This window comes from Bidens hawaiensis, unplaced genomic scaffold (assembly GCF_021521415.1).
Source record: "Bidens hawaiensis isolate Kalapana, Puna unplaced genomic scaffold, B.hawaiensis_p1.1 tig00004282_1, whole genome shotgun sequence".
Taxonomy (NCBI): domain Eukaryota; kingdom Viridiplantae; phylum Streptophyta; class Magnoliopsida; order Asterales; family Asteraceae; genus Bidens; species Bidens hawaiensis.
In genome coordinates, this window is record NW_027491257.1 from 677,708 (window position 1) to 702,618 (window position 24,911).

Genomic DNA, 24,911 nt, shown 5'->3' on the forward strand with positions numbered 1-24,911 from the left:
GCTTGAATGAATAAAACATTATAAAAGAATAAAAGTTTAAACATGCACACCATGTTAAAATGGCACAATGAATGAATAGGTAGAAATTGGATAAATTGATACTTTGTGTTTAATGAATCCTTGCCAATATATCAATTGAATGCGAATGGATGTGATTAGATATGAACTCTTGTGTTGAATCATGTACGAACTAGTTGTAATAAATATGTTGGGTATATATCATGGCTTTTATTATAAATTAATTGGTGCAAAATTGTTATGAATTATGCTTCCTAACATGTTGTTGGTTGAAATGAATGTTGCTACCTAGGTTGAAGTTTGGAGGCGGACGAGTCAGTGTAACAATTCGAGTCCAAGTAAATCCTACGGGCTAAGGTAAGTGTATCTTACAATCACGCGTGTATTAAACGTGTATATGACAAATCAATGATCGATTATTGTTTAGTAATCCGAGTGTAAAGTTGATAGTTGGTGAGAAAAACAATAACGCTGCAAGACTATTCATTTTCCAAGCATGTATATTAATGAAATTAAGTAAAAAAAAAAGACTAAATTTCTTTTTCGCTTTAGTCTTTAGGCCTCCAAAAAGTTTGAACCGCCCTGATCATGAAATCAATATTAGTTCTCAAGCTAGATTTGGCATTTATTTATTTCAATGGGAAATTGTGACGTATGTGTTTGATGATGAACCAACTGCTTAAATTGGATGGAAGAATATATGTACCGTTGACATGACTCATGGTCTAACCAGACTTTTTAACTAGTCAAAGTCTTAAATACCTTTCAACATTGACTAATTTGGACGGCATCGATACTCAAACAGAAGCTCCAAGAAGACTTGACTGATGAAATGGTTAGTTTGTCACGACAGTTAAAGATAGTGCTTTCATGATGAATCACACCATAATGTGAAGTTTTTAATATTCACTGTTAATATTCTTTTGTTAAAAAAAGTCGTTACAAGTGAACAGGATTTCAATTGAAATATTTGGTTTGTTAAATATGCTGTTGAAGTACGTTTGATGGATAATGATGGATGTTTTATCTTTAAACTAGGACTGGCAAACGTGTCGGGGCAGTACCGGCACAATTGGTTCAGCACGAGTAATGCTACTGTTTAGCATAGTATTTGACGTGTAACGGTGCCGATTATGTGCGATGCCGATTACACACATTCCTATTTGATGAAATGAAAGGTTGGCCCTGACACATTCGGTCCTCAGACAGTTGGCAAGCCAAAGTCAATACACCAAAATGTTCTAAAATGGTGGCAAAGCAATGATGGTTGGGAGAAGATCTAATATGATTGAATGGGGGTGATTACGACAGCAGGGTTGAATAGCTCAAAAACGATGAAGAGTTAATAGTACTTAGATTCTTGTTTCCGAGAGTGTCAAGGTGGCATAAAGCCGCAAAAACTTGTGAGTTCCACTCACTAGGATGACAGAACCTAAAGGAGGATGATGTTCGAATTTTGTTTGTCAAAGAAGCAAGTTTGCTGTGGTTTGACAAAGATGAGAGTTCGACTGGTGAATATGGAGTTTCACAGCACTGATCGAAAGGATAATTTGGTGTTGTAAAATGGAAGCCATAGATCACCGGAAAAAGTAATGGATCATCGACTTATCCAAGGGAAGGGTCGCGTGGAATTGATTCAGGTGGTGAATTAATGGTCGTTGCATATTGGGATCAATTCTTATAAGAATGGAACGATCTGTGTATATATTTTTTTTCTTTTTTTAATTACAATAAAATTCTACCTTTATTTTGCACGGGCAAAGATTTAAACATACAATTTTACATTTGTGAGGACAGATAACATACCACTAAACAAATAGGTCATGAGTAATCGTATATGTATCTAAGAATCCAAAGTAAAGTATTGTTCAAAACCGGTAGGCGTGCTGCTGCGGATGCGCAACCATAGAAAATTATAACAAAACTATGGACCACAACTTTTAATAATTTTTATTTGGATCAGGCACCAACCAAGAAGTTTTCATATTCACTCACCTTACAAAGTTGGTGGGCCTCTAAAACACGGAATCAAATAATGAGCCTCCAATCTAGACTTAACACTATGGAAATTTAGTTTGCTAGAGTAAAATACACTTTTCATTCTTTAATATACAAAAATAAACCTTTTATTTTTAATCTTCACTAATTACATAAATTTTCTTATGTTTAGGGTTTGTCACACATTTTATATTCTTTTGATGGGTGAATGTAAGTGTATATCTTAATTAAATAAACCAAGTATTCCTTGATCATTTCTTATAAGAAGAGTTTCTTGAATTCTATGATTCTTTTTTTAAAGTATTTTTTCCTTCAATATCATTAAAAAAAAGGTTCAGATTTTTTTAGGGTCCCACCAGGACAAAATAGTATGGATATGCAAGATATAATAGATGATTGAATGCATATTTTGTGCCAAATTGTAGTAAGTTGTTGATCCATCATTGGCATTTTCTGTCGGTGATCTCTTGGTAAATTCTGTTAGTAGTCAGTCGGTACATCCATTACCCATGCTATGTTTTCGGACGGAACCCACCCAGGACTGACTCAAAGAATGTGGAGGCCTAAATCGAAATAAGATTTTGTGTTATTTTCATCACAATTGTTAAGAAAAAAAAGAATTGCTTATTCATATTCAGAATGTAGGAAGCATATGAAAGGTTATTGACTTTTTGTTGCTCTTTTGATTGTCTTGATAAATGTAATACTTTGTTTCAATAAGCTATAGTTTATAGTTGATTATTGCATATGAACGCATTTAAACGTTGAATACAAAAAGTGGTGGCAAGAGTCTCATGTTTAGAAATATTTAATCAAGTTTCAGATAGTGGTTTATTCACTCTCAATATGACTAGCAATTTTCACAATTTGATGTATAGTTTGGAAAAAAAAAGCCCGGTTTCAGACCCTATCCGGTGTACCAGGAACTGGTTCTACCCGGCCCGTGGGTACAAACTATGTTTCGGTTTCTTATAAAAATTTTACCCGGAACCGACTTGACCCGCTCCCGTTGTAAATTGTTGCCGCTGCATCGTGTGGGTTCCTACTAGTAGATGGTTGAATGCATATTTTTTGCCAATTTTTTATTAGTAAATTGATCCATCATTTACATTTTCTCTCGGTGATCTCTTGGTAAATTCTGTTAGTAGCCGGTCGGTACATCCATTACCCATGCTATGTTTTTAGACAGAACCCATCCAGGCCCGGCTCAAAAAATGTGGAGGCCTAAATCGAAACAAGATTTTGTGGCCTTTTCATCACAATTGTTAAGAAAAAAATTGCTTATTACAAGTTTTGAGCTCATGACCTATACTTTAGTAACAACTAAGCCTACCACCACATCAATTTATTATTTTGAGTTTACTATTACCCATTATAATATATCCATATATAAAGTTTTTTGGACTTGGATGCCTTAATTAAGTGCGGGTCTAAAGTCCTAACTTATTTTCAATGTCTCACGAGCCACCCGTGAACCCACCATCACCGGAAGACTTTGATGGATTTGTCTGTTATTAAAAGCCGTCTATATAGTGTGGAAACCATTTGAACCAATAAATTATATCTAAACAACCAGATTGTTTTTGACTTCTATCTATATAAAGCATGTTCATCTAATTTATTCTACCTCACCCCCTATTAAGAAAAGGTGCCATCTCCTTCTAAGCCTTTTAAATCATCTCCCTCTTTCCTGTTCTAGATTTGCATCACATTCGATTCAAAGCTCATGTCTTCCGTCGAAGAAGTACTGAACTGTATGCAGATTCCTCTCAAAGATTTAGCAAAAGCAACTAATGGATTTTCCAATGGGAACATCATTGGAAGTGGTGAATTCGGGATTGTCTATAAAGGCGTATCTGGTAAACATGGCAACATCGCCATAAAGATGTTGTATCCTCAGTATGGCCAACAAGAAGAAGAATTTAGAACTGAGATTTCGTTACTTTCTGTTTATAAACATGAAAACATCGTCCCACTTCTCGGATTTTGTTATGAAGATGAGCAGAGGTTACTTGTTTATGAGTATGAATGCAACGGCAGTCTCGACAAATATTTAAGCAGCGCTGATCTAACATGGATCCAACGGCTTCGGATTTGCCTAGATGCTGCTCGTGGGTTACAGTACCTTCATGATGGTACTGGATCTCACCAAAGAATTCTCCACCGTGACATTAAGAGCTCCAACATTCTTTTGGACGAGAACTGGAAAGCTAAAATCTCTGATTTTGGGTTACACAAATTGAATCCGGGGATGATGTCTACCTTTTTTTTCTCGAATATTGCTAGTGGCACAATCGGATATGTTGATCCAGCCTACGAAGAAACTGGTCTTCTCACAAAAGAATCTGACGTTTACTCTTTTGGGGTTGTATTGTTTGAAGTTTTGTGTGGAAGGCTCGCACGAGTTAGAGAGTCCGACGACGGGCATCAGTTTTCAGCTAGTTTGATCAAAAAGCATTGGGAAAGGAAAACATTAGATGAGATCATTCATCCTGATCTAAAGAAACAGATAGATAAAGCATCCTTACTAACGTTTGCAACCATTTCCTACCAATGCTTGATGAGCCAACGTTAACGCCCAACAATGGAGAAGGTCGTGGAACAACTAGAGAAAGCTCTTGATAAGCAACTAGTAAGTTGTGGCAGTTAAATTAAGAAACATCAGTATGCCAGATCTAATCTAGAATCCTAATGTTTGGTTGTTTGTGATAGGCAACAAGTGGTTTACGGCGGAATGATGATATTGCCTGCGCTGCTCATGATCACCAAGGACAATCAGGGTATTTTTTTTATATAAATTAATTTCATTTCATGCTCAAAAATATAAATAGCATGGTTTTGCTAAATAACCATATAACAAGCATACCCAATAATATAATATGGAATACTGATCGAAAACATTATCATATATCATTTTCATATAACTTTCAGCTTACTATATTAAAATCCTCGCCAATGACCGCAATTACAACATATCAGTTATAAGTAATCTTGCTAATGTATTGCAGGGTAAAATTTTAGTAACTATAAATTGCAACTGGTTTGTACATATTGTCTTCAACCTCATTTACATTTACTGCATTTTTGTTAATCAATTCCAAACAACTCAACAGGTTATCGCAGACATCCTCTACGTCTCCATCGTGGAAGTATGATGTATTTATTAGCTTTAGAGGAGAAGATACGCGCAAGACATTTGTAGATCATCTCTTCTTCACTCTACAAGATCGCCAAATCTTAACTTACAAGGATGATGAGCTACTTCCCAGGGGAGAACTCATTGGCCCATCCCTCTTTAAGGCTATTCAAGAATCGAGGATAGCCATCATTGTATTCTCACAAAATTATGCTAATTCTTCTTGGTGCTTGGATGAGCTTGCATTTATTATGAAAAATAGGGACGAGAGAAGGCAAACCGTTATACCCATATTTTATGACGTGGAACCCTCAGAACCGAGAAAACAAACAAGGTATTACGGAGAAGCGCTTGCCCGACATGAGTTGGAAAACAGGAACAAAGTTGAATCTTGGAGAGAAGCACTTGTGAAGGCTGGTAACCTTTCTGGATGGGACCTTCGGACCGTGGCCAATGGGTAATTTTCTTCTTCATTTCTTCAAATATATATACACATAAGATATTAATTATAACAATAATCTTTTCTTCTTTCATTATTTATTAGAAGAAAAATTATGTATTTGCAATGGTAACTATACTAGCAATATTTCTTTTCTTTCACAAATCCTTGAGCTAAAAAAAATTGTTGGAAGTTAGGCACACAAACACTAAAAATGATATCAACTAATACTGACATTTTTTTATCTATAATTCCTGGCAAACTAATTACATACAGCTAACAATCAATTTATATTAAATAACTACCTAAACATATAATATGACTCAAATTAAGTACTCCTACTTTCAGACTTGCAAACTAATAAGATTTTTCAGCTTGAAGACCCATTTCAATCCAATCGCTTGGTGATTAATTGGGTGGCAACTTGACCAAATGCCAGGTCTTGTTTCTTTCTATGTATTCAAGCTCGATTTGCATTCCTTTCTTCCCCTCTCTGTCATGGCAGGCCTCTTTGTATGATGTTGGTTCCTCGTCAACCAACAATAGTTCTTGATCATAAAGGTCTCGTACCTCTTCATCATTCATCTTGTCATCTTTTGATAAGTTCCTTGAATTAACCGAAACCTTTAAAGAGGGTGCGATAAAAACCACCAGACAACAGTTGGGTGGTTGCATCTCTTGTTGAACTTGTCATAGCGTTAATCGACTTCGGTTGTTCCCTAAGATTACATGCATATTCAAATAAGATGATTTGTGATTAGATGGCTGCGGCGTCATAGAGCTTCATTTCTTGGACCGCATCCCAGGCCGTTGTCTCTTTTCATCAAACACAACATCACAGGATACTAAAAGTTTTCTTTGATTAGGGTTATACAAGCGATAACCTTGGGCACCAGCTTCAACGCCCGAATACACCACTGCACAACTCCTAGCACTTAACTTTTTTATCTGGTTTGACACTTTATCCACGTGAGCAACACAACCAAACACTTTCAAGTGATGAAGTGTTGGTTTGCTCCCTTGTTGCCCAGAATCAAAGATTTGCACACAAATTGTACAAGAACTTGAAAGATTATATTACTTGAATGTATGAATGTTGATTACAAATGAGAAATAACGATTCCTATTTATACTAGACGGAAACGCCGGTTACACACCGGTAACTGCCACTCAAACCGTCGCACCCCTTCACCGGAAGTCACCATCTCACGGTCTGTCTTCTTGTTCCCGTCAATCAGCACAGGGAAGGTTAATATCTATGATACTTGTCATAATAAGCCCTTGTACTCCTAACTTATTACACCTTAATATAAAACATAGTTTCAATATATATAATTCTAGTCCCTAGACTTATAAAAGAGATTAATTTCACATTCACCCCCTTAATCTTTTTTATCTTCTTGATGTAAGTCTTGAACTCCGAGCATCTGCCTCATGGTGATAAACTTGATCCTTGCGAGCGCTTTTGTTAGTATATCCGCCCTTTGTAGTTCACCGCTGATATGCTCCACATTGATGTGTTCATTCGCCACACACTCTCTGATGAAATGATAGCATGTATCTATGTGCTTGCAAGGCCATGAAAGACTGGATTCTTTATGAGTGCTATGGCAAAACTGTTATCTACCTTTAACGTGATCTTCTCTTCTTTCAATCCAGTGATTTCACTTAGCAATCTTTTCAGCCATAATGCTTGACATGCTGCCGCAGTAGCCGCCATGAATTCTGATTCACATGATGACAATGCCACCGTCTGTTGCTTCTGAGTGCTCCAGGTTATCGGTGATTCTCCAAAGTAAAACACCAAGCCAGTAGTTCCTTTTCCTTCATCTGTGTTAACGCCATAACTACTATCGCTATAACATGTGATCTTGCAGCTTCCTTGCTTCCCATAGACTATTCCATGCTCCTTGGTTCCTTTGATGTAACGCAGCACTTGCTTTATTGCTTTCAAGTGATGCTCCTTTGGTTCTTGTATGAATCTACTAAGTAATCCGACTGAATAACTGAGATCTGGCCTTGTATGCAGAAGATACCTGAGACATCCTATCAGACTTCTGTATTGTGTAGCATATACCAGATTTCCTCCTTCAGTCTTTGTCAACTTCGTACCGGGATCCACAGGAATCTTTGTGTCATTGCTATCCACCATGTTTGACTCCTTCAGTATCTTGTTTATATACCCCGTCTGCTTGATTTTTATTTCACCCCCTGTCTGAGTGACTTCTATGCCGAGATAGTATGCCAATAATCCTAGATCGCTCATATCAAATTTTTCTTCCATCTGGGGATTTGAACTTCTTTATTTCCTGCTTCGGCGTACCTGTCACTATTATATCACCTACATAAACTCCGATGATTAAGTGGATGTCTTGGTCCTTCTTGTGTAAACTGCTTGCTCCGGTGTACACTTCTTGAAATTTAGTGACTTCAGTGTTTGATCTAAGTTCATATTCCATGCTCGCGGGTGCTTGTCGTAGCCCATACAACACTTTTGAGAGCTTGTATACCTTTCCTTCATTTCCTGGCTTTATGAACCCTTCAGGTTGTTGAACGTAAACCTCTTCCTTGAGTTCTCCATGCAGAAATGCTGATTTTACATCTAGATGATGTACCTCCTAGCCTTGATAGGCTGCCAAGGCTAAGATTAACCGAACAGTTTCGATACGTGCAACTGGTGCAAATACTTCATCGAAATCTATACCATGTTCTTGAATGTAACCTTTTGCTACTAGCCTAGCCTTGTATTTCACAATGTTTCCCTTAGCATCTTTCTTCGTCTTAAACACCCACTTCAGACTAATCGCTTTATGACCACTTGGCAAAGTAGTCAACATCCAAGTGTTGTTCTTGTTGATTGAATCCAATTCAACCTTCATTGCTTCAATCCATCTTTCATCGGTAGATGCTTCCTTGTAATTACGTGGTTCTTCCTCCACCATCATAAGCTCTTCCAACTCATCCATGTTTAATCGTCTTGATGGTGCATCCTCTTGCACTTGTGATATGCTCCTAAAACCTCGTTTAGGGGTATGATCAAACTCATGATGTGAACTCCTGGTCGTCTCATGAACCTCTTCCTCTTTATCTGATATAGGTTCACAGGAGTATCTTGGAGGGGTAACAGGAGAGTTTTGATTGCCAACTTCTCCTTCGTGATTGTCTTCGTGAATCTCGGGATTTACCGGTACTATTTGAACTTCATCAAACCCTTCATTGATAAAACTTGTCCATTGCTTTTCTGACGTACCCTTCTCTTTGATATAGCTATCCCAATTCCAAGATTTCTTCTCCACAAACTTAACATCATGACTTATACAAATCTTATCTTTTGCCGGATCATATAACCTATATGCCTTTGATCCTTCCTCCACACCTAAATAGACCATAGGCGTGCTTATATCATCTAATTTCTTCAAGTGAGATGATATTACCTTGGCATATACCGTGCAACCAAAAATCTCAAGTCTCCTAGATTCGGCTTCCTTCCAGTTAGTGCTTCGTACGGTTGATGCTAGACTATCTCTATCTAGTAAAAAACAATTAAATCTAGTGTCATAATCACATAAGCAAGCTAGGGTAAGTAGGGTGTCGAACCACGAGGAGTATGTGGTCAGTGTAAAGTGAAATCGATTCCTAACATTATGAAGTCAACTATTTAAAAGTCAAAGTGCTGATCACACTAGCAAATGAATTGAGTTTTATAAGAATCAAACAAGTAATCAAGTAATTAATCAATCAAACAAAGCAAATCACACCCGGGAATTCAAGTAAGTAAACTGACAGTAATCTCATGCACATAACATATTAACTATCAATGATCAACTACAGACTGACTAACCGGTTAAACTTTAGGCATCCACTCTCGCTAACACACAGCACTGGTTATCACACAGTCCCTGCCAGTGTGACTCAACTAAGGGCAAACGTATGCTTTCTCACAATTAACAGGTCAAAACAATCCTATAAGCAATTATCATAACAACTGGCAAACAAATCGTTCTGATCGAAATAAACCTACACCGACTGATTGCACAATAATATTAGACATCAATACTCATAGATTAACCAAAGATAATCACAATTAGTTGTTCTAGTACATAAGAAATAAACTGAAAGTTACAAACTATACTTCCTGGGTATGACTCGAAGGGTCTAGCCGCGTCTTAGCATCTCTAGGGCTTCGATTATGATGTTGTGGAACATATCTATGGCCTTGAGATGATTGGGAATGATGGTAGACCTTCTTGCTACTCTCAAAATCGCCTGGAAACTGAATGATCGCATCTAGGGTCGTCAAAACGAAATAAAACATCAAACCCTAACTTTCCCGACTACGGGGACTATCGTGTATCGCGATGGCCATATGCCCATTACATCGTGCTACGGGATGGAAGATAACCTCATATTTGGATTCCTCTCTTTGAGAAACCTAAAATTCATATATTATGAGTTCCGTAACTCATTTTCTAGCCCAGGATATGCTCGTTTTACTTCTTGGTCGCTTTTTGTGAACCCATCTTGTTTAGTTTTAGCATCGGCTTTAGGTTTCTCATCCAAACTCTTTCCGAATCCTTCTAACACTTCCCAAGACTTCAAGTTATGCTCCGGTCATCCCAAGATATCATTCCATGCTCGTACAAGTCTCCAATTTAGCATCTTTAACGATCAATGACCTGAAATACAAAAGCACGTATGAAGTACCAAAGTTCTAACAATATACTAAACAAAAATACATAATTAACACACTAATATATATACAAAATACCCGAACATCAACGGTGTTTTGCCCAATAGAGCTTTTGTAGGAACTCTATTTAGTATGAATATTGCGTGCCTAACTGCTTCTCCCCGGAATTCTGAGGCATCTTCATTGCCTTAAGCATGCTTCGAGTAGTAGATAACATTGTCCTGTTTCTTAGTTCAACTACTCCATTTTGTTGTGGCGAGTAAGGTGCTGTTAATTGTCTTGCAATGCCGTTTCCTTTGCAGTACTGATTGAATTCAGTTGACGTGAATTCTCCTCCTCTATCAGTCCTCAGCATCCTTAACTTGGTTCGTAATTCTGACTCCACCTTTTCCTTGAATTCTTTAAATAACTCAAATGCTTGATCCTTCGAGACTAAGAAGTAAACCCACATGTAACGAGTACAGTCGTCTACAAGTAGGAATATATACCTTTTTCCCGAATGTATTGATGGGGATATAGGACCACAAAGATCTCCATAGACCAAGTCTAAAGGTTTTTAAGACCTGAACTTAGCCTTATTTGGAAATGGATCTCTACTGTGTTTTCCTATAACACAAGCATCATAAATCTGACTTGCGTGCTTGACTTCTGGAATTCCTTGAACCATCTTATTTCGAGTCATATTTTTGATTGAATCAAAGTTTAAATGACCCAATCTTGCGTGCCACATCCATGCTTCGTTATCCATGTTTGCTAGAAGACATACGGGTGTTCCTATCTTCAATGTGACGTTGTATAACCTGTTCTTAGATAGTTCTACTCTGAATAACAGGTTCCTCCCGTGATCATATATTAACAGACGATTTCCTTCCATGACCACTTTACACCCGATTTCTGTTAGTTGCCCTAGGCTCAATATATTATTCTTCAGATTGGAATGTAGTACATGTCAGATATGATCCTTTGTTCTTAATTCTTGCATCCCAACAATATAAAGCCTCTTCCCTTGATCTCTACGTGTGATCCGTCTCCAAATCGAACACGACCACTGATTGCTTCATCAATCTCCATGAAGTGACTCCTCACTCCGGTCATGTGATTACTAGCACCGTTGTCTAAATACCATAGACTTTCCACTGTTGACATGTGCTTTTTGGGTTGGACTTCACCCTTATTCAACAGGACTTTTTCACTGTCATCCACAGTGATTGCCATTAACAGTGTTGGTTCTTTATCTTCTTGCACCAAGTTTGACTGTGCTTCACTAACATTCCTTTGTGGGCATTCCCATTTAAAGTGTCCAAACTTCTCACATTTGTGACATCTGACCTTGCTCTTGTCAAACTTCCTCCAATTCTTGTTCGTCTTAGGACTGCCTAAAGAGCCTTCTTCCTTAGGATTTTGCCTATCCTTCCATTTCCCCTTCGATGGGTTAAACTTTCCTCATCTACAATTTTCAAATCGCTTATCTCGGCCTGAGTTGTTGTCGTGGCGTGTGTACAACAATCTGTCTTGACCGTCTTCAGGGCCTTTTTTCTTGAGCTTTATCCGCTCTTCATAAGTTTTCAATTTCCCGATGATTTCGTCGATTGAAACTTTATCTATGTCGGTACTCTGTTCTATTGATGCAACAATCTGGATAAACCGATCTGGCACGGATTCTAAGAGTTTCCGTACAAGCATGGGTTCATCCAAGGATTTTCCCAATTCACTTGCCTTAGTAGCATACGTGTTAATCCTCTCCATGAAGGTGTCTATTGACTCGTCCTCCTTCATTTGCATCATTTGGAACTCCACCACTAATAATTGTAAACGAGCCTTCTGTACTCGTTCAACACCGACATGTCTCTTCCTCAACGCTTCCCACACTTCTCTTGCTGTTCTGCAACTTGCCACTTGCAGAATGACAGCCTCTGGTATCTCTTGATACAGGTACGCAATTGTTGCCTTGTCCTTTTGAACATCTAGTCACGTACCTTCAGTAGGTTCAATCGTTTCCCATAATCCGTTTGCCTCAAGAATTATCTTGATTCGAATTGCCCAATGTATAGTTTGTAGACTTTAAAATTGGGCATTGATAATGGGTTAACGATCCTACCCCTTTGTGTGTTACTACTGCGTTGTTATCCGGATGTGACTCCGAATCTGACATCCTCTCAAATCGTATAACTTTCACTTTGACTGACTAAAGTTTTCACAATCCCCGTATAGACAAACCTAATGGTTCTATATACTAAAAATACAATAATTCAATAATATAATTTGCAAATCTAAATTTTGTATTAACCGAAACTCGCGAATCTTATTCCTTCAGTCACCCTCGATTATTCCTTAATCAAAACTCGTTTTCTTAAAAATGTGTTATATGTACTGACAAACCGTATCAGCCCTTGTATATCTTTCTTCGGTTTAGTCCTTCAATGTGTTCGTCTTTAGCCCGGAAGCACAAATACCACTATGCCTCCTTATTTTTTGAATTTTGAAACTGGAATTCACCACCACTACTATTCCTAAGCGTGCACAACGTTGGTTTTTTTCTTGTGCCAAAACCTTTCAATCTACTGCCGGAAACCACCGACACCAATACGCGGTTCAAGATCTGCCCGAAACGGCCCCTGCCAGAAAATCGTTTTTGCCGGAAAAACGTGATTTCCAGTAGCAGCTGCTGCCGATGTTCTTTCTTCTCCGAAACTTCGATATATCGATGGAGAACACCGGTTCTTGGTTCGTTGTTCAATTCCGCCCGGAAAAAATTTCGCCGGAAAAACGCAATGCGCCGGAATCTGCACTTTTGTGCCGGAAACCTGCTGCGTCACCAGAAACTGCTGCTGCACTTTTTATTTCGGCCGGAAACAAGAAAACCCCAAAGCTCTTATGCCAATTGTTGCCCCGAATCAAAGATTTGCACACAAATTGAACAAGAACTTGAAAGATTATATTACTTGAATGTATGAATGTTGATTACAAATGAGAAATAACGATTCCTATTTATACTAGACCGAAACGCCGGTTACACCGGTAACTGCCACTCGAACCGTCGCACCCCTTCACCGGAAGTCACCATCTCACGGTCTGTCTTCTTGTTCCCGTCAATCAGTACAGGGAAGGTTAATATCTATGATACTTGTCACAATAAGCTCTTGTACTCCTAACTTATTGCACCTTAATATAAAACATAGTTTCAATATATATAATTCTAGTCCCTAGACTTATAAAAGAGATTAATTTCACATCCCTTTCCAGCCTTCATACAGCATCTTACTTGTCACTGCTTTAGTCATGATTCGTTTAGCAAATACACTGTATGTCAAATCGCTTCACCCCAAAACAATTCTGGTACTTGCATTGCTTTCAACAAAGATCTTGTCACGCAGAGGATTGTTTTGTTGCTAAGCTCCATAACTCTGTTATGTTGTGGAGTGTATGCATGGGCAGCTAGTTGAAGCTTGATTTCCACCTGTTGACAGAACTGAACTGATTAGAATTGAACTCACCACCACGGTCAATTTGTAGCGTCTTTTATAGGAGCTTTCTTTCTCAACATGCACTGAAGTTTATGTTAAGCACTTCATGGAATATATGCTTTTTTGTGTGCATATGAGCTTACTATCTCATTTATGAAATGCACAGGCATGAAGCAAAAGCCATCAGAAAAATTTGTGATGACATCTCACAGAAATTGCTTAATTGATGACATGTACTGAAGCACGTGCTAAAGTAAGTGCCAACATACATCATGAATTCGGAGGTTGCTGCTTTGCCAAAAATGAGTTGAATCAAGAATGCATGGCTTAAAACCATTGCAAGAGAAAATTTTCTCAAATGTTCTGAAATCAAAAGTGATGTTAAAGAGCAATGAACAAGGAATATATGAGATGGAGAGAAGATTATCTCAGAACAGTGTATTAATTGTCCTTGATGATGTAGATCACATTGACCACCTAAAGATGTTAGTTGGATCCATAAACTGTTTGGTAATGGGAGCGAGTAATAATCACCACTAGCACCCAAGATCTGTTGAATGCTTCAATGATTATGGTTTATAAGTTTGAGTCTCTTGGATAGACTTATATGTATCCCAGTTGATGAGATTCTGAAAAAACTTGAAACTCCTGATGATGGAATAGCTAGAAATGTTATTCCTCGGTTTTCTTACTTGAGGGACTCTTCTCTAGGTAACTCAATGATGGACTGGCTAGACACATATAAGAGCGTTGATGATTTGGGTCCTGCTCAAAAGGTTCATGGAAAGATAATCAAAGGCGGGCTAGAGTCGGATCATGTAGTTCATGTACGGTTCAATTTGTGTTATTTAAGAATAATGAGTCATAGTTAGGATGAGTAATGTAAAATTGTAAATTACATGTATGATGAAGCATTGTGTTTGAATTATGTACTGTTTTGATTTAATGCCTGAAAGAGTTGTTTATTGGACTTAAGTCATTTGATCATATGTATCAATGCATTTTCGTTATGGTCATCCAAGTAAAGGTTTACAATTGTTTAAAGAAATGGTAATAGACTGGAAAGAACAAGATAGTGTGACTCTGCTCAGTATATCAGAGGCATGTGCAAATTGGATTCAAGACTAAAGTGGAAACCGATTCACGTGATTATGCAACGATAAGAAGGATTGAAAACAATGATCATTTTACATCATCATAGACTGCTATGTTCACATGCTACAATACCATCAAGTGGCATAAAAACTTTGCAATAAAATGCAAGAATCTAAAACAGAATAAAATGCAATCACCATCATACCAGGTAAGAATGCGGTAAAAGTAGATATATACCCAGAAGTTCATGTACCTCCTGACTATATGTATAGAATTATATATTTTTCACTGGAAGAGGATAAAAAATCACAAATAATAGTACAACCAGAATATTAATATCCATCCCTACCAAAACAGCTCATTATCTTCATGTTTCACTTTCAACTACACAAAGTAACTGACAAATCATTCAAAGACAAACTAAATGTAGTACAATTATTGATTCTTTATCCTTTAAAGTTTCACCCCCTAAAATATGTATACATACATCATACATGTACATATATGCCAAACCAATTAATTGTGACATGCTTATTTAAGAATTCTTGATTATCCACTCTTAGGCTCTCCAAATATTAGATTTTAACTCAAATCATACAAGGAATAAATAGTGTTGGAAACAATGAAAACACGAGGGCGGTTCAATGACAATTTGTTACGGACTGAAACCATTGCCAATTATGGGACTTGTCCCGTGTCGGTTTTATGGAAAACTGATGTAGGGTTTATAAGCCAAATGGGTTCCCTCACCCACCAGACTAGTCTTTTGGGTTGAGCTCTTCTGTTTGGCTTGTAACATGATACAACTTATAACCTTAATTTGAGCAAAATTAGGATTTTAACATTAAGAACCCTTGTAGCCCAACTTTTGGCAAGCTGTTCATGAATATATAGTGAATTCTAATGATATAAACATAAACTATGATTTATATACAAGAGCCTCAAATTTCTCTACTTATAGTTTATCACTCTTTTGAGTTTAATGATTTCTAATTAGTTCGTATTATTCTGTTTCCAACCCGTTTAACAACACATAAATACTGAGAATTAAGTTCTTAGACTCATAACCAAACAGAACTCCACATCCAAATATCTTTACTTGGAGATTATTGAAGGGATGATCAAGAAGCATTTTCAACTCCAATTAAGGATGGAATTCGTTTTATCGTTTGTTTGTTTGTTTGGTTGGTTGTTTGTTTGCTTTTTGATTTTTGTTTTTTTTTTCATTCTTTCTTCTCGTTTGCTCTCAATACCTAAGCACCTTGAGAGAATGAGTGTTAAATAGGTGGTGTTTGTGGGTTGGCAGGTTCAACACGATATGATCCCGAAAATTTGAGAAGAACCCGAACATGATCCGATGCTGGAAATCGGATTGGACACACGTGATCAACAGGAACCGCGTATTCACGGATTGACCCGACGTTGTGTCAGAAATTCACACAATCGCACCCATACGTAAGATTGACCAACATTTCATTAGAAAGAACTCAATAATGTACTTGACACATCTTCGTTATGTTCTTTCAACTGATGTTTAGATTGTTGACATTCTCACCAAGGAACTCTGTACTACCAGGTTACTACTATTCGTCCCAAGCTACACAACAATAGTATATTCTTTTATTCGAACCGCATAGAATCTCACATTCAAACCTACCCTTTTGAGACTATGATCAAGGTCGACTCATCTACCGCTGTGAGATGGTACCCTCCCTGATGCGCGGGAAGCGCATGAAATCCGAAAACCCTCTCCCCATGTCGGTTCGAACCCTGAATTAACGCCATGATTCGTCCCTTCACCCATTTGTCCTTCAAACTGGCCCCATATATTAGATGACATATCTCAAATATATATAAACGAAAATTTTAAAAGATATATGGTTACTTCCTACATTCTCTCAAGCCACGTGATTGTTTTATTTGTAAATTGTGGTTTCTCATGCATTTGATCTAGATTCATGGGTATTGGTCTCACCAAACCCAAATAGCTCTTAAACGGGGGTTATAACATCTCATTAAATTGAAAATTAATCTTACCAGATATGTGATATATGAGATGAAAATCCTATAAAATAGGGATATACTAAAAATTAATATCTGAGTTTTTTTTTTTAAAAGATATCATTTATAATTAAGAAACAATTTTATAGTAAAAAAGTAAGCGGTTCATGGGTCTCACCGAACCCAGGTTGCTTTTAAATCGGATTATAACTTCTCATTTTGTGAAACCATTTCATAATCAAATCCTAAAATCTTACAATAAATAAAATTAAAATTCACAAAAGTATATAAATATTATAAACGAATAATGTAAAACAACCCCGTAATACGAGAGACAAAAAAACTAGTGTGATCTATATATGTATCGATATTAATATATTTAAATTTAAATATTTTAATTATCACATTTAACTTTTGAGATAATTTAAAAAAAATATCTTTTTGAATTATTTTCTAACTAGCCAGGTGCCCGTGCGATACAGCGATGTACGCGCAAAGGCGGTCGGTGTTAATACGTTTGTAACCTCGCAACGGTACGTGCGTAACCCGACGGTGGTATGCATTTAACATGGCATCGGATATGTGGCCGGCGCCAGTAAGTGCGCCACACAACGTCTATACGCGAGCAATCCGGTATGTATAAACAGTGTCATCCGTTTTGAAGGACTTGTTCCGACCCGAAAACGTTTCAAACCCGAAGCCCGTTTTGACGTGAATCTTTTCGATATAAACCCATCCTGACATGAACTAACCCTTTTTTGTATTAACCTGTTCCAACCCTAACCCGTTCCGACACCATTAGCCAAGCCTGCCCGACCCGTTGACGGTAATAACTTGTAATCACGTAACATATTAGTTATTTTAAAATTAATAAACTATGACAATACTATACTCAAATTAAAGAGAATAAAATACTCGAGTTTAAACCTCCTGACTATATGTATAGAATTATATATTTTTCACTGGATGAAGAAACACTAAGTGACCCGGGGCAGATTATGGATAATCTGGGGGTTAAGTAATGTTTCCCACGAGGATGAGGTCCTGCAGAGAAGGTTGTTCTTCAGGGGACCTGCAAAACAGACACCGTAAGCTCGTCACTGAGAAGGGGGGGTTCCTCCTTGTGACCACCCTCCGGCGTGAGAATCAGACCAGATTGCTCTGAATATAAGTGTATATTAAGAGATTGCTAGATAAGAGTGAGATATCAGATCCTGTCCTTACCATTCCAAGGTGTTGGAGTATTTATAGCCGAAGGTAGGTTTCCTAGAAGGTACAGCCGGCTGAATAGTATTCCTGTTCCACCAACAGTGGACTACGCACAGGCCATGCTGGTTGGTGGATAGGCTACGGCCGACAGTAACAAGGTCGGCTGTACACTGTTCCTTTACTGCCGGCTACGCACTGTTCAACCAACTGTAGGCTGCGCACGTCCCATCGTAAGGGTTGGTGAGTAGGCAGCGGCTAATAGTGACAAACAATACTAGAGGGTGCTCCTCCTCGTACTGTTGTCGGTGAGCTGTCACCCTGTGATTGGTTCATGGGCTGTTCTGGTCAAATCGTCTGTTCTGCCCATACCTTAGTAGGTATAGTACAAAAGATCTTCCAGAAGCATACGGGCTGGCTCATTTAGGCGGGAGTATTCCCGCCTTGCTCATTCCTTCATGTGACTACTGAAGTAGCTAGTGCCTTGTGCGTGTAGCCTTGCTGTTAGTGCGGGTAGCCTTCCCTGATGGCTTGTATCCGCAACTGCGGGAACAGGCGGGGTACTTCACCATTGGGAGGCTTTCCCTGCGGGTACAGCTGGCGTACTGCGCGTAAGGTTTTCTCTGAGCATGGTGGGTCCTGCGGGAGCAGTTGGTCGTTGCGCAGACGTCCCTGTTCAAGGTGAGTCTTGCGGGTCCAACTGGGCTCTGCTGGGACCTACCTCTTCAAGTCCCCCCAGTCCAATGTTCTTCTCATGAATTATCAATAAGTGAGGTGAACTTTTGGACTTAGCAAGGGGTTTTGAAAAGGGTTTTTAGTTTTTAGGTTTTCCGTGGGGATTCTTCCCAAGGTTTTCCTGATGTCACGCAGAAATTCCCGACTTTTCTGCTTGATCTTTGGGTATGAAGCGGGTAGGTTTGTAACCTCCTCGCAAGTCAGGAGCGTTGAGTCCCACTTGTGTGGTTTCTCCATGGGGTTTTGGTAGTTTTCAACATATTGATCAATTATGCTAAAACCACCAATTCCATCTTGGAGTTTCAAACAATATAGTTCTCGACGTTCCCGTCATGCGGGGATGTTATTCCCGTTTCCGCAAGCATGGCCCAGAAGATCCTTCTTGGTTTGAATTCCCTGCAGAGTGCTAAGTATGTGAAGGGTTTTGCCTTGACACTGTACCCGCACTCGTCTTACGGTTACTTTACTTCCAAGGTATTCCTGGCGTCAATTCCCTGCGGGTGCTAAGTATGTGAAGGGTTTTGCCTTGACACTGTACCCGCACCCGTCTTATGGTTACTTGGTTGCCAAGGTAAGGGGTATTATCCCGCTTACTTTTGAATCTTTTTGAAATTTTTTGAAATTCAAAGAGTTGGTGAAAGGATAAGAACAGTCCAAACCTCTGAAACGTCGTGCGACGGTTTCTTCTGACTGTGTCAGGACGTGCAGGAAGTTATGGTGACGTGACAGTACATGGTCATTCCAGACGCCTTTTCAGGCGCGTGGGCGCGATTTTTCGGGCGCGTGGCCGCGAAATTAAAGGTACGCGTCCTTTCAACAACTGTTGCCAGCTTGCTTTTTGCCACGTGTCATAGTTTCATTGCACCTTCGATTTCTATCTCTTCCGCATTAATTTCATTGCATTAATTGCGATTAGTATATAAAGGGGGAGAGGGTTCTTTGCAATTCACACTTTCACTTCTCTCTTCATCTTTAACGATTTCCGGCGAATACTCACCTTTTCAGTCGAGCATTCTCTTGAAATCGTTTTCTTTCATCTGCAAGATGTCTTCTCACGATGTCGAAGCTACAGCCGATGACAAGAGTACTGCTGGCGAGTGCCAGTGTGCTCTGCCTGTCGATCTGTATCAGTACGTCGTCAGGAAGTTCATGCTCGAGTCTCTCGAGCCTGAGTTTCCTGAACCCCATCAGACGGTGTACGATGCCCCCAGAGGCAAGATCGGGGTATATGCTGCATTCTTTGTTTATGGGAATCTTAGGTTCCCATTGACAAAGTTTGTGTACCGTGTCCTGGAGAGGCACGGTGTGCACCTGACCGAGGTGCACCCGATGGCGATTGCCAAGATTCGGCACTTCGAGTGGGTGTGCCGGATTCTCGGCATTGAGCCCTATGTTGACCGCCTGATGACCTTCTACTCTTGGAGGTGCATCCAGGGGTGGTATACCCTGATAACCCGGATCAAGGGTTTGAAGATTTGCGCAACCGAGCGCAATCTTCGTTCGTGGAAGCGGGAGTTCTTCTACATCTCCGCTCATGCCATCCCCCTTGCCATGAAATTCAAGAATGGGCAAGCACTTCCCAGCCTTCACGCCTCCAACTACCAGGAGGCGGAATGGTTCTCGAAGATATCCCGAGTCCAATCTCCGGTTTACCGGTTTGCGGAGTCCGGGATGGTGATGCTGGGGATGAGCCGGGTGTGGAAGGATGCGGATGCGCAAAAGATCCCAATCGTCCTTGAATACGGTTCGAACTCTGTTCCTTACGGTATGCTCTGTTTCTTTTTGTTAATTTAGAATCTCTTCTAACTTCTTTCCTGTTTATTTCAGAGGGGAACGACTTGCAGTCGCTCATGTACCCGCGGGAAGCTGACGGTCCCGCTCGGATGGGTACTCGCGCTCTAGACGAGAACGAGTTGCCCATCCTAGAACAAACGGCGGATCGGTTCGTGGAGGTCTACCCGCTAGGCCACGAGATCCTGAGCGCCAGGCGGCCAGGTAAGGCGCTATTCAACCCTCGACCCCTCAATGTTGAAACCTCTGCTGGAATTCCTCTAATCGTATGTTCTGATGAGGAATCCGCAGATGGTCCTCTGTTGGTGCGGAAGAAGAAGGCTGCCGGCGGAAAGGGGAAGGAGAAGGTGGCCTCCACTGCCGATCCGGTGCCTCGGTCTGATTCGGAGACCGAGAGCGAAGAGGTGGCGGGGAATCCCGGTGGTGATAAGACCACCGCTCCGGAGGCTGCGACGATTGTTACCTCCGGAGGGCCCAGGATGACAATGGTGACCGGCGTGAAGAGGCCGGCTTCATCGGGTTCATCCCCGCCCGTCCGCACTTTCAGGCTCAAGAAAACCCGTAAGTACAAACTTCCTTTATCTTTAACTTCATAGTCTTCCATCATTAATACTTATCTTCTTTGTGCAAGCGTGGATGTTGACGCATTCCAGGGTGGAGCGCAGAGTACCCCTCCGCCTATGACGGTAGGCTTGGTCAGCCTACCTGAGGCGACGACCCAGGCGCCTGCGCCTGCTTCCGCTGGTTCAGTTGCTCACTCCTTTGAGGCGACTGTTCCAGCTGTGATGACGTCACCGCCGGCTGTGAGTGCCATTTTTACCGCATCTTTCACCGAGCCGGCGGTTACTTTTGCTGCGGACTCCGCAGCGGCGACCGCGGCGGACTTCACCATGCCTCCTCCGTCATCGGCCTCGACGGCCTATCCTTCAGGTATGCATGGGGCTTCTCGCCAACCTCTGCCTCCTTCCCATCTACCTGACCTCTTGGACGGATTTCCCTTGGGTTCAGGTGACGGGTTTGGCGGCTATCGGCCTGTTATTGACCCTACAGGTGCGTAGGGTTCTCTTGGCCTATTATTATATATATATATTTTTTTTTATATCATCTTTTCCTAACTGCTTTTTGTTTTTTGCAGTGTCGGATTCCAATGAGGTGTATGTTCCACGATGGAACATCCGCCGAGGAACAACCCTTCGCACCCCTGTGGAGTGCGTGGATTGGGCTCGTCACGCAGCTCCCAGTGGTGCGTTGGGGGAAGCCATGGCTAGCTACCAGGAGGGTAGGCTAACCAATGAGCTTCGGGTTCTCCTGGCCCGGATGCAGCCGCGCGTCGAGCTGCTTTGTCGTGAAAACGACAAGTTAAAAGCAGCTCGCATTCAAGAGGTGGCTCAGGCGCGGGCTGTCCGGGAGGAGAATAGGAGGCTCTCCGCCGCGGCTGCAGAGAAGGAGAAGGCGTTCAAGGCCCTTGAAGTTGAGGTTCAGGCCCGTCTCGAGGCCCGTTCCAAGGCTGCCCAAGCTGTTAACGAACAGCTTCGGCTGGCTAAGGAAACTGCTAGGAACGCAACTGAAAGGGCCACCAAGGCTGAAGCTGTTGCTGAGCCTCTACGCCTCGAGAATGAGGAACTTAAAGCTAAATTAGAGGCGCTTCAACATGCTCATGATGCCTTGGCGATGGAGGACGCGAAGAAGCTCCAAGAGATCCTGGACCAGAGGGGCGTGCTTGACCACACTGAGAGGAAGCTAAAGGGCGTCGAAGAGGCTGCTGCAAAGGAAGTGTTGCTTGCCAACCTTAATAAAAGTGAAGCCGAACGCGCCTGTACCCAAGCTCAGGCTGCCCTCCAAGAAGCTCTGGTTGCCAAGGAATGGCTTCTTCGAGAAGCGTTGTCTCAGGTAAGGTTTTCATGTCTTTACGCTTTTCTTTGTAAATAGAAAAGGTTCTGATACTTGTATTTTTTCTTTGTAGGTTGTGCATCGGGTCTTCTCAGAGACGTCTTATGACGATGCTATGAGCGCAGCCCTCAACGCTTCTCATGAGGATGGGGAAAAGGCCGGCTTCCTGCTTGGTCTAGGGTTCGTTAAGAAAGGCATCCCGCCTTCCAACTTCCCTTTGTATGATGTGGATACTGAAGCTGTTTATGACCAAGCAGTGAACCAGTATGCCGCCTTCCCGCATCCGGTGGTGGAGAAGGTGAACGAAGTCGCTGCTGCTGATGATGGGCTAGCTATCCTTAAAGCTTTCCTTGAACCACCACGCTCTACTGATGGAGCGGGTCCAAGTGGAAGTGGTCCTGAAGCTTGATTCTGAAGATCCCTTTCCACCATTAGCGTAGATTTTTGCTTTTGTATAGCTATCTTTGTAATATTTAAATTTGATGGAATAAAGATTGTGTTAGTTCTTTGCCTTGTTTATTTTACGCATGTTTTGATCTAACTTAGCAATTTCTTTAGTACTTAGATAAGTTAACTTTTTAACGTGGCAAATTATAAGTTTGTTTCGCTTCCTCTTTCATGATTGTGCGGGTATGACCGTCACTTACACTTAGTAGGATGGCTTAACTTTACTTATATCTGACCTGCGTGGAAGTTTTCCTCATCTTTTCCTTTGAAATTTTCTAAGTGTTCAGAATAAGTTAACCTTTGGACGTGGTAGATGATAGGTTGAAGTTTTGCCTCCTTGTTCGTGATTGTGCGTGTAAGACCGTCACTTGCACTTACAAGGATGGCTAAACTTTACTTACGTCTGACCTGCGTGTAGGTTTTCCTTAAAACTTGAAATTTTTACCGTGTGTTTATGCGGGTTTTGCCGCCTTCCACACGTAACGACTTACTTCTTCCCCTATTTATGCGGTGAATACCGGCACATCAGTGTGGGAAGTTCATAAGTATAAAGGTAAGGCTATTAACACATTGTGAAAGGAGAATCATTTCCATTAGAAGTGGCTCAAGGCCTTTTCTTTACAAGTTTGGAATTGATCTACATATAACATTTGCGTAATTGAGCTCCATTCCATGTTCTTGGGATGGGAGTGCCATCGAGCCTTTCGAGCCGGTACGCGCCCTTTCCCAGAACTTCTTTGATAAGGTATGGCCCTTCCCAGACCGGGGCCAGTTTTCCTGGGCGTTCTTGGTTCGAAGCCTCGTTGGTACGCAGTATGTAGTCTCCTACATTGAAGTTGCAGAGTTTTACCCGCGTGTTGTAGTACTTTTGCATTTGTCGCTTGTAGTTCTCTTCACGCACTGCGGCTAAGTCTCTGCGTTCCTCGGTTAGCATAAGATCTAACCGTCTTCCCGCATCATTGTCTTCTGGCTGAATCAAGACCCTTGGTGAGGGTAAACCAATTTCGACCGGGACCATGGCTTCAGTGCCATAAGTGAGGCTGAACGGGGTTTCTCCCGTACTGGCCTTTTTCAGCGTTCTGTTTGCCCAAAGGACATGCGGAAGCTCGTCCACCCAGCCGGATCTGTGTTCCAAGAGTCTTTTCTTTATGCCTTCAACGATGCTCTTATTTGCTCTTTCCACCTCACCATTACCTTGCGGGTGTGCCACTGAGGTAAAGGTGTGGGTGATTTGAAGTTCTTTCAGCCACTGTTGTAGCTTCTTGTCAGCAAAGTTGGTGCCGTTATCGCTCACCAAATTCTGTGGAAGTCCAAAACGACAAATAATAAATTCCCAAATAAATTTTTTGATATGTTTCGCGGTTGTTTGGGCTAAGGGTTTTGCTTCTATCCACTTGGTGAAGTAGTCGATGGCTACCACTAGGAACTGAACATTTCCTGCTGCTATAGGAAATGGGCCTGTCACATCGATGGCCCACTTCTGAAATGGCCATGAAGAGGTGACTGGAACAAGTTCATTCTTCGGGCGGTGCGTGTTGGGTTCGTAAAGCTGGCAAGACCTGCATTTTCTGATGTATGCCAGCGCATCCGTATGCATCCCCGGCCAAAAGTATCCCGCGTTGTTTAGCTTAGCTACAACAGCGCGGGGACATGCGTGTACTCCACAGATGCCTTCGTGTACTTCCCTTAGGAGGTAGTCAGCATCTTGGTTGTCCACGCATCTTAAGAGTGGGCCAAGAAAGTTACGTCTGTAAAGGATGTCATCGATGAGTTGAAAATTCAGTGCTTTACAGCGTAGTTTTCTTGTCTGTGTTTTTGACTCTGGTAGTGTACCTGCCGCAAGGTATTTTATTATTGGTGTCATCCATGTTTCTGTGCCGGTTTGGATGACACAAATTTCCTTGTGCGGGACCGAAGGTGTCTCGAGGAGTTCAATGCGGATGTCCTTTCCTAAGTGGGTGAAGGCTAACGATGCAAGCTTGCTTAACGCATCCGCAGATT

At 40.9% G+C, this 24,911-nt stretch overlaps 1 protein-coding gene across 2 annotated transcripts; it reads left to right on the forward strand.

The window, feature by feature from the left end:
* Positions 1 to 3,535: 3,535 nt before the first annotated feature.
* On the forward strand, positions 3,536 to 13,989 carry LOC143626105 (toll/interleukin-1 receptor-like protein). Of its 2 annotated transcripts, none has more exons than XM_077096271.1 (4): positions 3,536 to 4,648; positions 4,729 to 4,796; positions 5,130 to 5,609; positions 13,912 to 13,989. In XM_077096271.1, the coding sequence occupies exons 1-4, from the start codon at positions 4,601 to 4,603 to the stop codon at positions 13,970 to 13,972; spliced, it is 657 nt and encodes a 218-aa protein (XP_076952386.1). In that variant the 5' UTR covers positions 3,536 to 4,600; the 3' UTR covers positions 13,973 to 13,989. Both variants share the same exon structure in this region; 1 of them encodes a protein (XP_076952386.1).
* The last annotated feature ends 10,922 nt before the right edge of the window (positions 13,990 to 24,911 follow it).